At 41.4% G+C, this 14,266-nt stretch overlaps 1 protein-coding gene across 1 annotated transcript; it reads right to left on the bottom strand.

Annotated features, from left to right (window-relative positions):
• Positions 1 to 7,616: 7,616 nt before the first annotated feature.
• On the bottom strand, positions 7,617 to 9,620 carry LOC119260329 (C-X-C motif chemokine 6-like). The gene is made up of 4 exons (XM_037529307.2): positions 9,442 to 9,620; positions 9,166 to 9,301; positions 8,938 to 9,024; positions 7,617 to 8,582 (listed from the first exon to the last, which is right to left on the bottom strand). The coding sequence occupies exons 1-4, from the start codon at positions 9,545 to 9,547 to the stop codon at positions 8,564 to 8,566; spliced, it is 348 nt and encodes a 115-aa protein (XP_037385204.2). The 5' UTR covers positions 9,548 to 9,620; the 3' UTR covers positions 7,617 to 8,563.
• Positions 9,621 to 14,266: the final 4,646 nt, after the last annotated feature.

Below are 14,266 nucleotides of genomic sequence, written 5' to 3'. Positions count from 1 at the left end.
CACTGGGCCTTCCCACTCCCAGATTACATACTATCCAAATATCTTTCCAGATTCATTTAATAACAGGAAAAAGGGAGGCATGTAACACAGTATCACCAAGTCATTGTCTTAATCAACCTATGTGTTTTGTCATAAAAGATGCATCATCAAGGAAGCGTTAGTTAAATGAGGAAATTTAACTAAATGCTTAAATTTAGTCACCAAATTTCAAACTGCCACTTCCAGTACAAGGTAAATAAGTTTTGCTAGTTTTCATTTCTCAACTGTTGACTGAGCATTTCCATGAGCCAGGCACTAAAGTCCTCTTTGTTATGTGACTTTGTCGCTTCACTATTTCTTTTTAAAAACTGAGACCTCAAATATTTGTGCAAAGCAATGTGATATAAATACTAACCCACGATAATTGCTCCTGTTAACTGCAATTTCTATCATTTGCATCATTTTCTTTGATTTCCACAAAGAAAAAACATTGCAGACACCAATAAACTGACTATACAAGAAAGGGTAAAAGATATTTTTGAATCAGTGATTAAATGAAAAGAAGACAGCATATACTTCTAAGTATACTGTAAGTACAATATGATACAGTATGATAGTACACTACAGTACAGTACACTACACAATCCCATATTCTACTATACTACATGATGTTATACAAGGGTACACATTTAAGTGAATGCTAGGAAAATTAGACTCAGGGTTCTTGGGTTTTAAAATAGTCTGACAGCCTTTTTTGGAATCATATTGTCACCTTGTTTTGGGGAGTGGACTCTGTGTGTGTGTGTGTGTGTGTGTGTGTGTGTGTGTGTGTGGTCAGTTACTTTATCTCTTTCCTTTAAAGTCATTATATAAGTAGGAAAGTCATTCAGGAAATGAGCAAGTGTTTTAAGATTCAAAATAGAATTAGTATGTTAGCTATTTTCAAAGAAACTATCTAGAGACATTGGGGGACTGTTACCCATGAAAATTAAGGCCTGTATTAACTCTGTCTTCCATAGGACATTTTGAACTGACAGACCTTAAGAATGAAGCAATAAGCTAACACTTGCTAATCAGTCATAAAATGAATTGGTTCACATGATCCTAGGGATAAAATGATTTTAGATCTGTTTGTTAAAGCAATGTGGTATAAATACTAATCTACTATTACTAAATGCTGTTAACTACAATTTCTATCATTTGCATCACTTAATCAATCAATAAATTTAAATACTAACTAATAAAAGTTTCCTATGAGCCCCAAACTCAAATGTGTTTGCTATAGAATTGAGATGACAAGATCTAGACATGGATTCTTCTGTCATGCCAGTCAAAGAGACCGTATACTGCTCACAGACACTGGGTGTGGGTGAGGATGAAGGAGTTGAGTGGGAAATGTCTTCCTGGATACTATTATATGGGAGCACTACAAAGCTTTGCAGGCCTGAGAATTCTCATTTTAATTATTTATTGATGAGTCTCAATCAGTTGAATATCTAATGCATGATGATCCTCTTCTATTATATAACAAACCAACTTCAAATATAATGGCTTCCACAACAATTTACGATTTTTTGATCATTCCATGTGCTAATAAGAGCGTATTCTGCTGTCAGCTGGCCTGAGCTCACTCAGGTGAGTGTAGTGAGAGGGCAGCTGAAGCTACTGAGAAGAGCATTAAGGCTTCATGCACAGGGAATGTTGCTGCTGCTAAAAAATTTCTGCTAGGGCAGTTTGGTCCTCCTGCACCTCCGCCCCCCCCCTTTTTTAAAGATTTATTTATTTTTATACAAGAAGTGAGATATAGGCCAGATGCACGGGAGGGTGAGAGGATTCACCAGAGCTAGAGCGGGGAACAGAACAGGCAGACTGACTGAAATACACTGCTGAGGGGAGCAGCGGGCGAGACAGGAGAGGTCTGCTCACGATATGGGATTCTTGCCGGCCGTCTGGGATCGAACCCTCACTGCAGAGGCTTCGGACAGCTTCATGGTGCGGCGTTCAACTGCCTGCGCCACCAGGGAAGCCCCTTCCCCCCTTTTAGGGGGCGTCATTTTGCTTCTCAGGAATAAATGAAGAAAGGAAGGGTAGAAAGAAGGAGTAAGGGAAGCAAGGAAGCAGAGGGACAGGCAGAGAGGGAGGATGAGAGGAGAAAGGAAGGGAAGAGAAGGAAGGAAAAATACAGAAGTGTTTGTGGCTTTTCTTGTTGGTGATGAATCAACTATCTTTCTCTGTCCTACATTTGAGTGGGGTCAGAAAGTCATTGCAAGCTTGTGAGGCAGAAGTATATTAAGGATGTGGATTATTCAGGGGAAGTGGTTCATGCAGTTTCTCAATATTGAGGAAACAAGACCCTAGACTTAGTAGTAGAAACAAGATTTTACAACTAAACTTTAGGTTTTTCCCTGTCATTATTTCACTCTACTATCTGATGTGTCAACAATCCTTTTCAGGAAAATAATATTAAAATGTGTTGACTAAAAGCAAGCTCAGATCATCAGCCAAAATTGAAATCATGTGCGTTCTCCTTGACTTAGTCAGGGAAGCAAATTGAAATCCCTAGGTGCTCCTTATGTCTAGTAAATTTCTCAATTTGTATCATCCAGGAAGGACTTTTAAAGTTATGTACAATATGAGTTACCCGCAACAATACATTCCTTATGCAAGAATTAAAACTACGACAGAAAAACAAAACCACTAGTCATATTTTATCATAGACCATGTCATACATTCAGGAATTGAAGGATTATATGAATGTGTCACACCCAGATGCAAGCAGGAAAGTCTGGTAGAATGAAAGCCATTAATTATTCATTGAAAATTGTCTAGATTGGGACAATGGCAGAGTAGATTTTAGCTGACCGTGAGCTTACAACTGGTGGGATCAATAGTAAGAAGTTATTCTATGGTCCACCAACAAATTAAATGTATAAATCTTGCTTCTGGGAAAAAACAAAGAACTTGAGTGATGATAAAGAAAATGTAATCCACAACATCGATTTATTCACAGAATATATATTTTGCCCAGCCAAAGGGCATTAAACGTACTTTTATTATTATCAGGCATTTCTTTCAATGCATATTTGTTGTTGAAATGACAAATCAGGGATTATTTAAAACAGTGAAGTCTATACTTGTTGGGGGGCAGGAAGACATGGAGCAGGATCTCTATGCCCCGAGCAGACGGGGTGAAGGAGAGAGTACTAGAGTCCTTGGTAGTTTTTGCAGGCTTTTATTGGGATTTACCAGGTACACAGCAGGCAGGGATGCTGAGGGGTTGGGGGGCCAGAAGGCTGGCAGGCCTCCCAGTCTCCAGCAAGTCTTCACTCTTTCTGGTCTTTCCAGCGTTCTCTTCTCTCTCAGCTTCTGCTGGAGTCCCCGTGATGCCACCCTTATAAGCACAGTCTCTCAGCCCAGGTGAATCCCATCTATGCATGCCCACATCCTACTCCAGGTGCCCACCATCAGGCATGCATTCAGGACCGCAAGGATCCATCATTAATCCTAATGGTGGGAGGGCAGAAAAGCCTGACACGTTTTACCTTACCCTACAATACTTCAAACACGTATAGTGATTTGGTTTGTTTTATTGTTTCCCCAGGATTAGTGTACAAATCATAGGTTCAAAAGAAACTACTATGTGAGAGTAAAAAGAGGTGACAGATGTTTAGAAGTTCCGTGGTTTTTAAATATTTTTTTAAGAATACTTTTTTTTTAAGATTTATTTTTATGCAAGAGCTGCTGAAGTACAGGCCAGAGGCGCGGGAAGGTGAGAGGATTCACCAGAGACAACGTAGGGAGCAGAACAGGCAGACGACAGAAATACACTGCTGAGGGGAGCAGTGGGTGAGATAGAAGTCTGCCGCACCATGTGGGATTGTCACCGGCCAGGATCCAGCCAGCACTGCAGAGGCTGCAGGCAGCTTCACAGCTCGGCGCTCAACCGGTTGCACCACCAGGGAGGCCCGGTTTTTAAATTTTTGAAGCATTTTGTGCTTTTCTATATTGCTGAATTTACTCTAGGTTCTCCATATCTTTGTGCCTCTGTTTCTGTTTCTCTTTCCCTCTCTTCTATTGTAAGGGCAGGAATGGCCACAGTGCAGGTTTTCTGATCCCATGCAGACCGGGTAAAGGAGGAGTCAGAGTCCTCAGTGGTTTTTTGCAGGTCTTTTATTGGGATTACCAGGTACACGGCAGGCAGGGGTGCTGGCAGCCCCAGCAAGTCTTCACTCTATCTGGGCTCTCTGGCGTTCTCTGCTTCTTTCTCGGCTTCTGCTACTTCTTTCTCGGCTTCTTGGCTTCTACTGGCATCCCTGCGATGTCACCCTTAAAAGCATAGTCTTAACCCAGGTGTATCTCATCTACCTATGCCCACACCCTACTCCAGGTGCCCGCCATCAGGCATGCATTCAGGACCACAAGGATCCATCCTCTATCCTGATGGCAGGAGGGCAGAAAAGCCTGACATTTTTCCTTTACCCTACAGTCCACCCCCTCAGGTTTTCTGCCATATAGTCTATACATATATACAATTTTCCTTAACAAACAAACAATGCAGCCATGGCCCACAAAAGCAAATACATCACAATATAACAACAAAATACAACAGAACACAAATAAGTCCAGGCAGGGCATCAACCTAGTGGCAAAAGACAATTATTGGTACCAACAGATGATCCACCACTTCTGCTGCCATAGGCACTGCTCATACGAGGGAAGGGAATTACTCACAGCATCTACTGTAACACACCAGGAGCCGTCAGGCTTCCTGGCCTTCTCTGGCTGTAGTCTCAACTACAAGCCACACACCACATCCACCCCCAGGATGCACTTACTCTGGGATTGGCGATTCTATTCTGTTGGGGGTAATCGCCAACCCTCAGGGTTTCTGTCTGCAGTCACACCAACATTCAGCCTTCATAGCCACCAATGCGACTCGCAGACCCCTGCACTCAGGCCAACCCACTGCACAAGCACATGGGTCGGGGATCCAAACTCTACATGCGGCTTGGGTTCACGTTCCCCACGTTCACCCCAAATCACGTTCCCCACCCATCCCCCAAGGACTGGTTCCTCAGCTCCTCACCCTCACTCGACAACGAGCAGGGCATCACCCACAGGTGATTTTACGAGACTCACAGGTCTTCAGCATACTCAGGCTGCTTAACAGCTGCTCAGGGCTTCCCAAACTTAGCATCAGCACCAGCTTTTGCCTTCTCAGTTGGCTTTTCTCCTCTGCCTGGCTGCTGGACATACACAGGCTGCTTTTGGCCATCAAGGCCCACTGGCCACCCCCAGATTCCAAAAAAAAACATAACCTGCCAAGGTCCTCCAACTTCTGGTGGGATTGTCAGTCCAAGTCCATTAGGCCAAGTTCATTGGCCTGTCCCTGAATCAGCACGGGTGAGCTCCAAATTGTAGTCCTCTCTTCTGACGATTCTTGCTGCCTCAGGGGTCATTGGCTGGTCCTCTCGGGTGTCTCCTTCACTCAAGGTCTCGTCCTGTAGCTTCTGGACCTTGTCCATCTCCTGTGCCGCCGTGGTGCCTCCAGTGTTGTCACAGGGAAACACTCTGTTACTCCTTAGTCCCTCCAGGTCTTTGGAGGGCTCCATACCCATCTGCATGGATCATCTTGCCGACTTACACCAATTGTAAGGGCAGGAATGGCCACAGTGCAGGTTTTCTGATCCCATGCAGACCGGGTAAAGGAGGAGTCAGAGTCCTCAGTGGTTTTTTGCAGGTCTTTTATTGGGATTATCAGGTACACGGCAGGCAGGGGTGCTGGCAGGCCTCCCAGCCCCCAGCAAGTCTTCACTCTATCTGGGCTCTCTGGCGTTCTCTCCTTCTTTCTCGGCTTCTGCTACTTCTTTCTTGGCTTCTACTGGCGTCCCCGTGACGCCGCCCTTAAAAGCACAGTCTCAGCCCAGGTGAATCCCATCTACCTATGCCCACACCCTACTCCAGGTGCCCACCATCAGGCATGCATTCAGGACCGCAAGGATCCATCGTCCATCCTGATGGCGGGAGGGCAGAAAAGCCTGACATTTTTCCTTTACCCTACATCTATGTAGATATATCAATATATAATAATAGGACACATACAAATCTAATTGATATTTTGTACATTAGGAGATAAATGACAGAATGTAGAATAACTTAGGTTAGCAATAGATATATTAATAATAGAGAAGCACATGTTAATAAATACAAATACATGCAAAATATAAGTAAAAACAATATACTTCTCTAATTGTATATGGTAGACTTCTTCCTTCTAGATTTTTATAAGAATAAGCTATTTACATGAAATTGCTTTTTTAAGTACTAGACAAGCAGTGGGATTTGTTTAGTCTAGACCACTCATCTGTTTAAGCACCTACTATTTAATAAGCAGTGTCCTAGGAACTGAGATGAACATGATAAGCATTGACCCTGCCCTCCTGGAGTTAACAGTGAAGTTAGAACACACAATAAATGACCACATGTGTATACTTTCAGAAGACTCTCTGATCATATCAGTGATAAAATGTTAAGAAGGAAAAAAATAAAATTTTATGAGAGGAAATTTTAAAAAGGACTTAATCTGGTGGAGGGAAGGGTCCGAGAGGTCCACAGTGGCAAGTAAGTTGACCCCAAAGAAGGATGGGAATTAGTTCAGTGAAAATGAGAGGTTGGTGGTATAGGTTGAGAGGATTGCCTATGTAAAGGTTCTTGTTGGATTATTAATAAAAAGGAAGGAGAAAAGAATTACGATCTACTAAACACCTACCAGGAGTCAACTTATTGATTTAGGATACTAAACAATCTGAAGTTCAGGATAATTTATTAATTCATTAAGTCAACTGGTGTCAGATGTTGGAGATGACAGATGAGTGAAATAGGATTGATGTCTTAGTAGAGTAGGGTAAAGAAATGTAGAAGCAAATAAAGCAATGTAATATTTATTATTCAAATAAATCCAAATATCTAAAATATCATATGGGAAATATAAACCATAAGTTTTCCTGGGAATTTCATGAAGTTTCTGCAAAGGAAACTTCATGAAGTAGGTATTGTTTGAACTGGGATCTGAAGCTTGAATAAATGTCTTCCTATAGGCAGAAAACCCATGAGGTCCTTCCTGGTAGAATAAGGCCTACCAGATGCAAAGGCCTGAATCAAAGAAAGAACACACCAGTAAGCAACAAAATTGACTGCATAAGTGTGAGCGAAAAGTGAAGCTGAAGGAGAAATCAGGAGTAGGATGACATAAAATCTTATTTGTCAAGCTGTACATCTTTTATGTCTAGGATATAGGGAGCCAATTAAGGATTGATGATAGAGAAATCTTGCCTATTTGCATTTTGTAAAGAACCAAGGGCTGTTGGTATTATGAAGGAGTAACTGCAAGGGGAGTGAGCTTGTAGAAAAGTTAATAATGCAACAGCGTTGAGAAATGAGGGTCCACTTTGTTTCCCAAAGGGAAACAAAGTTATTTTTTAAATAATGCAGAATTAAAAATAAATAAATTTTGTGGTATTATAAAAGGGAAGAAACAACATGAGTAAATTTCACAAATCTTTTATTTTTTTCCAAAGAACAAAAGCCAATGAGACATGCAATAAAATACATAATTTTAACATAATAAATGTGTTGCATATATAATTGTTAACAAAAATGGTCAAAATATTAAAAGGATACATCTACAGACATCTAAAATCTTAACAATTCTGTGGTTTTATTGGACACTAAATACTGACTTTATATTCAAATAGCCAAAACATGTTTTTAAAACTTTTAGAGAACAGATCATTAGGTTTACTTTTATTATTTAAAAGATGAAAAGACTGCATTTCCATAAACATGAAATAAGGAATTCATCTATTTCCTAGCTTCTTCATTTATCCAAAACATATATGTAATGACTGGAATTATAGTATTCCTAATACAATAGCTCATAAATACCAAATAAAATCAAACGTGAATGAATAAGTCATGACACTATGCCATACCAAGAAGACATCAAATGTCTAAAGTTATAGGAAAAGAATATATCAGCCCTTATAGAACTTATACATTTAAAAGTTCTAAATAAGGAACATATTCTACAGAGATAATTATGATCTACCCAGTTTTTTAATGTGATATAACTTAAATAGCATGCCAGGGTCAAAAGTAACGAAGTTCTCTAACATTCTCCAAGGAACTGTTATTGTTTTTCTATCTCAGAAGAGTATGGGTAATGGTTTATTTCAAATACAGCATTCCAATAAAATATTTATGCATTAAATGCATACCTGTTGCAGTAACACTGTAAGGAATATATTTTAGATATAAAATAATCACCCTGAAAAATTAATGGCTGGTGATTCTTGATTCACAATTCAATCAATTGTCAAAGATGTCAAGCAACACAGATAAAATAACAGCAAATAAACAGCAAGAAATACTATGCTCAACCCTTCATAAGCTGAGCAGAAAGCTTATGATCCTTTCCTCTACCCTCTCTTGAAAGCTGGGAATTCATGAAGAACTGCCAGGTTTCACCGAAGAAAATTCCTCTCAGCAGAAAACCTGGGTGATTTTCAACGCATGGTCTTTCTCTTCATTTTTTCTTGTTTCCACTGTTGAGAAAATAATTTTATAAGTTTAACAAAATTTCCACACTCCTTTCTACTCCAACTTGTTTTCAAAACAGAACTTAAGATCAATAACAAAGATGAAGTCAAGGACGATAGCAACAAAAATCCCCTACATTTTAGTAATGATCTCTGTGTAACCTCTTTGGGAATTACAGGTAAGATTGCTTCCATGAATTTTCCCAGGACATTCCAGATTTCTCCCCTCTGTTCCTGAACAATCTCATTCTAAATATAGTCTAGACTGTGGTAGCCAAATCCTATGCAAAAAATAAGGACCTAGAGAAATCTACACTCTCCAAAGAGACTAAGAAACCATGAAAATCATAGTTTGGGTTACCTGTTCAAAAATTTTTGGATGATTTTCTTGATCAAAGGGGCTTCTGGGTCCAGACACACGGATCCTTTCCGTTTCTTCAAGGTAGCTCTGCAGAAAGAAAAAAGAAGAAAAAGATAATAATGATAAAGGAGAGGACGAGGTCTTGAGCTGCAGAGGCTGAAGACCTAGGCTGAGGGACATCACTCTTGCCAAGCTCACAAGAAATAATCACAGTTTAAGAGGACTTACACCACTTCCACCCTGGGGCACTGCGGACCTGCGGCGATCACCTGCAGAGTATTGATCATTTTGGGATGAATTCCTGTTGCGGTGGTTAAACAACTGCAACGCAGCTCTCGCACATTAGCAACTGCAACAGGACCAGCTGCGGGGGGGAAAAAAGAGACGTATCGTTACAGGCAGGTTCCTGGGAGAGCCCTTTCTCCCGCACCTCCAGCACGCCAGGCTGGACTAGGCTGGCGCGCCGCTCGGCCCCGGTGCGCGCCGCGTGCCTTGCGCTCTTACAGCTGGCTACAGGCCGGGCAGGCGTTAGCAGCAGTAGCGCGAGGAGCGCGCACAGCGAGCCGGACAGGTGGGGAACGCCGGCAACCTGGTTGGGCCGGAGACTCATAGCCGCGGAGAAAGTGGGCGAGGCTTGAGCAGGCTGGAGGAAGCGCGAGGATTTGAAGCCCCAGAGCACTGGCGTTCCCGAGTCCTCTGCATCCCTTTTATCTGCACTCAACCCTCCACGCTCCCTCCCCTCCCCCCGACAGGAAACTCAGTCTGTGGGATGCTTGGGAAATTCCCTGCACTGAGGGGGCCGGCGAAGAAGGGTAGGGTGGAGGGGGCTGGGTAGTGGGAGTAGCTGCCTGCACCCGGTTCTAGGTGGACGCTGTTGCCTGGGGCGGTGGATGGAGCGGCTGGTCCCGCCAGAGGCGAGGCACGCCCTGCGGGGACTCTAGACCCAGGGCCAGCCAGGTCTAGAGAAGGTCTGCTTCTCCTGAGGAGCAGAGCCCCATGGCAGGTGCCCGTTCTGTCCATCTAAAGAGGAAGAGGACCCAAGGTAGCAGGAGGTTGGAATTTAGAAAATTTCTAATAATAATAACTTGTTATTAAATGTAAGCTGTGAGAACTACATAAACGAAAAGCCCTTCCTCTCCTGCTTGCAGGCATGCCGTTCTAGGGCCATGGAGTTTGTTTGATTTTCTCTGGAATTCAACCAGAGAAGCAACCTTAAAAGCAAGTATGATGAAATCTCTCTATCGTCATACGGAGAAGTCAGTGACAAGAACAGCTTCCAAAATCAAGTCTGCTTATTGGGAATCTTAAGACTTATAATTTTGAAAGTGCAAGTATGTTGAGGTGGTTGGGAAAAAAATCTCTTCAAAAATCACCCAGCAAATTGCCCGGGAGTTCAATACGCTATTGAACTGGATGAGGTATGGTATGTGTTGGCGGTGGGATGGAATAGGGTAAGTTCAGCCTATAGCAGTGCCAGGGAGCCAGCCTGCTCTAGCTGTGGCTCCAGACGCTAGACAGGCATATATAATTGACCGAATTTGGAGAAACTGAGGGAGGCTGGTATGTCTGAGGGATTCATATGGAAGTTTGGTTTAGGGATGTGAATCAATTATTGGGAGGGGAGAATGCCACACCCAAGCTTCTGAAACTATCCCACTTTACCATGAGTGGTGTGGTTAAGGCTATTTCCACAGACCTGCTCTAGGGAGTGAATCCAGAACTATTCCCTGAACTTGAGAAATGAGGTAGCTTCCAGCTTTCTCTACCTCTCTCTTACCTGTGGAACTACCTAGAACACCGAGGATTTAATGGTCAGAACTGCGCATGTGGGAGCACAGTTCTGTGGGAGCACAGCTATGATATTGGAAGGCACGTAGGCTTTCTTTCATGAACATCTAATAAGTTGTTCTGGATTGTTCTCAATACCTTTGTCCTCACAGTAGGCTCCAAAAGGCAACGGGTCATGACAATGGGAAACCTGTTATGGAATGAAATTCTTTTCCTTGTTTCTGTGACCATGGGGAATTTTATTAGCTCCCTCACACATCTTCTGTGACAGAACATCATCTCTATTGGTGAGCAAGGAAGAGGTGTCATAGATTTTAGAATTTTTAGTCTGAAAGGAAAATTAAGAGATTTTCTTCAGAAAGACTGGGAGTTTTGAACTCACTCTGTGGGAAGCTGCTTAAGAAGTTAGTCCCGCACAGCTTCCTGTTACTGTCCGCATCATACCTGACTCAGCTAATGCAGTCCTTCATCCTTCTGGGGAGTGGTAATCTGGGAATAAGCTTAAAGATTTGATTCTTTAGAAATTAGAATATATTAAAAGACAAATGATAAACATCACTCATGTATAGTAGCAATACTTCAAAAATGAGACTGAAAATTTTGGCGAATAACTTAAACTTTACTTCAGGGACTAAACCAGTGTAAGATGACCGGGGAGGGAGGGACTTTAATGAGGTAATTAAGTTTGTGTGTATGAGAGTGTGTGTGTGTCTGTGTGTTATTTCCAAAGCAACTATTTTAAATATAAATAAACATATGAATTAGTTCTGGCACCAAGTCAGAGATCAGAGAAGGTGATGAGATATGATTTCTAGTTTCTACTGACACTCCTACAGAAATGCACGCTTCACCTGGTTTACACTCTGCATCAAATTACTATGTATTGTTTGTAATTACACAATATACAATTACAGAATATAAGACAAAAAACATTTTTCACTAGCAGGCCAGGAGATAGTAGAAAGTCCCCATTAGAAGTGAGTAGTTGGATTACTTAACCTAATCAGGAATCACTGGGTACACTTCACCTGGTTCTCATTGAAGTCATTCTAGCTAGTTGCTCACATCCGATTCTAGCTGGACAAATAGGAATGTGGTGGTGCAAAGATTCCCTGCACAAAATGACATCAACAGACTGATAGCCTGAAAGTTTTGCTGTTTGTCAAAAGCAATAGAAATTCAATCTTAATACCACAGAATAACATAATTAGAATTACCCATTCTTAATGGCTTGCATCTTCCAAAAACATCATCATGTTCATTATCTTTGAGTCTCATATTGATTCTTTGAGACAGATTCTCCTGTCCTCATCTTTCAGCTGTGGAGAATAAGGCCAGAAAAAGAGTTAAGTGCAAAATCCAGGATTGGAATCCAAGCACTAGAGATACTGCCACAGGAATTTTTAATGGTTTCCAGATTCCAAACCACTTTCTTCACAGTCACTGGCAAACACCCCAGAGTTCTCCACATCTGGTTAAAAATTTTACTTGTATTGCCCAACCACCTTAATTTAAGCTGTTGAAATCCTCAGTCTATCTACTCCTGGTCTCTGAGGCCACAATGATGTCAAACATCCAAGAAATGTGTAGGTTAATCAGTCTGAAACAGTCACCTGCTTTCTAAATCCCCCTCCTTCTCTCTAAGACCAGTGAAAGACTTGTCTTCTCTGGGAAAGTGTGTTCTGACAAGTCAATTGAAATGTAGCCTTCCCACCTTTGGTCTTTCAGCATGCAATGTACTTACATTAACTAGCTCATGAGACAGAATTTTTTTTATTATTCCTCAGTCTAAGTCAAGTCTAAGCTCTTTAAGATGAACGTTGATAGCTTATTTTCTCGCATAATCACCCACAAGTTCCAAGTTCAGTAGCAAACAATCAGAACATCAGATGGCAGATAACAATAATTTTCACTTTGAGTGTTCTTTAAGTTACTAGTGGATCTTAAAGTTAAGGAGGAAGGATTGGGTGTTTTATTGTCTTTAACCATTTATTTTTATTTTTTTTAAAGATGTATTTATTTATTTATACAAGCACTGGGTACAGTCAGAAGTGTGGAAGGGTGAGAGAATTCACCAGAGGGGGAACAGTACAGGTAGACCGACGAATTACACTGCTGAGAGGACAGTGGGCGGCAGAAGAGGTCTGAGCGCCATGTGGGATGCTCACCTGCATGCGGCTGTGGGCAGCTTTGCAGCCCAGCACTCAACTGCTGCGCCACCGGGGAGGCCCTATCTTTAACCATTTAAATTCCTCTGTTTAAATTGGCTTTCCCTTTTGTTGGATATTGTTTCTCGGTTATTCTTAGGAATAATTCAAGTAATATTTTCAGTCTTTGGGCTTCCCCGGTGGCTCAGCGGTTGAGCGCTGGGTTGCAAGGCTGCCCACAGCCTCTGCAGCACCGGTTCGATCCCCGGCTGCTCCCCGGCCACCAGAGGAGGGTCCCACATGGCGCGCAGACCTCTCCTGCTGCCCGCTGCTCCCCTCAGCAGTGTACTTCGGTCCTTCTGCCTGCTCTGCTCCCCGCTCTGGCTCTGGTGAATTCTCTCACCCTCCCGCACTTCTGACTGTACCCAGTGCATGTATAAATAAATAAAATAAATAAATAAAAATAAATCTTTAAAAAAAAATATTTTCAGTCTTTGAAATCTGAATTATTCAGAAGAATATTCAGAAACCAATAAGATTATTTGATATTGAAAGAAAATTCTATAACTAATATAGCAACCAAGCTTCATTTTTTTCTGCAACATACAGATTGTTGGAGGTAAATAAGGGAAAATTCTGATTAAGTGATACAATGTAGAAATGTTTCTCTAAATTGATCTCTTCCCACAAATCAGACTTTTGTTTGATTTAGTATAGGACCTAAGTCTTAAAATCTGTTTTCTATTTCTAAGTTTCTATTTTCCTTTATATCTACTATTCTTTATATTATTTGTAAGCATCACTCTTAACGGTAATTGGAGGTATAATTACTAGATTAAAATATCAAGGATATCAGTTTAAGAGTGTATCAATCAGTAAGCATTAAGTGGAGGATAGAATTATTTGCTTGTATGCAAAAGGAAATGAAAAATCAGTTACTCTCGGGTTAACTTTGCGTATCAGTGCCGTTGATCTCCTTCCACACTGGACTTGGCAGTCCAATGAAGTGACAGCGTCATTTAATGAATAACTTGCCTTCAGAATTGCCTCCGCTTTACTGTAAAATGTGAAGTCTGTTTTCCCTCTATTAGCTAATTTTCTTTGTTGTCCATTATGTACTAAATCTGTTTGAGAAAGAAGTAGATAATGAACTGTGATTGAGTCCAAACTGAGCTAAGCTTCAAGTCACCATAGATGGGCTGTTCCTTGTCACCTCCTGGATGAATGGAGTTGCTAGTTACTTTGTTGTGCAAGTCTGTGAAAGGTTTTGTTGACAAGAGATGATACATATATAAAAAATTAGATGATTAAAATTTTAAGTGTTTCCCTAAACCTGGGACTTCTCAGAAATAGGAAATATTCATTATTATCTTAGGCAACAGCACCACCACCAC

The sequence above is a fragment of the Talpa occidentalis genome, unplaced genomic scaffold (genome assembly GCF_014898055.3).
Source record: "Talpa occidentalis isolate TD23 unplaced genomic scaffold, MPIMG_talOcc4v2.1 talOcc4.6, whole genome shotgun sequence".
In the NCBI taxonomy this organism is placed as follows: domain Eukaryota; kingdom Metazoa; phylum Chordata; class Mammalia; order Eulipotyphla; family Talpidae; genus Talpa; species Talpa occidentalis.
This window is presented reverse-complemented; position numbering and strand designations above follow the sequence as displayed.

Excerpts from the sequence above, each read along its gene's own strand:
- LOC119260329 (XM_037529307.2), bottom strand. The coding sequence starts at position 9,547 with ATGAGTCTCCGGCCCAACCAGGTTGCCGGCGTTCCCCACCTGTCCGGC. Across the intron at positions 9,302-9,441 it reads TGCCCGGCCTGTAGCCAGCT|CTGGTCCTGTTGCAGTTGCT; the intron begins GTAAGAGCGCAA and ends TCCCCCCCGCAG. Across the intron at positions 9,025-9,165 it reads TGCCCCAGGGTGGAAGTGGT|AGCTACCTTGAAGAAACGGA; the intron begins GTAAGTCCTCTT and ends TTCTTTCTGCAG.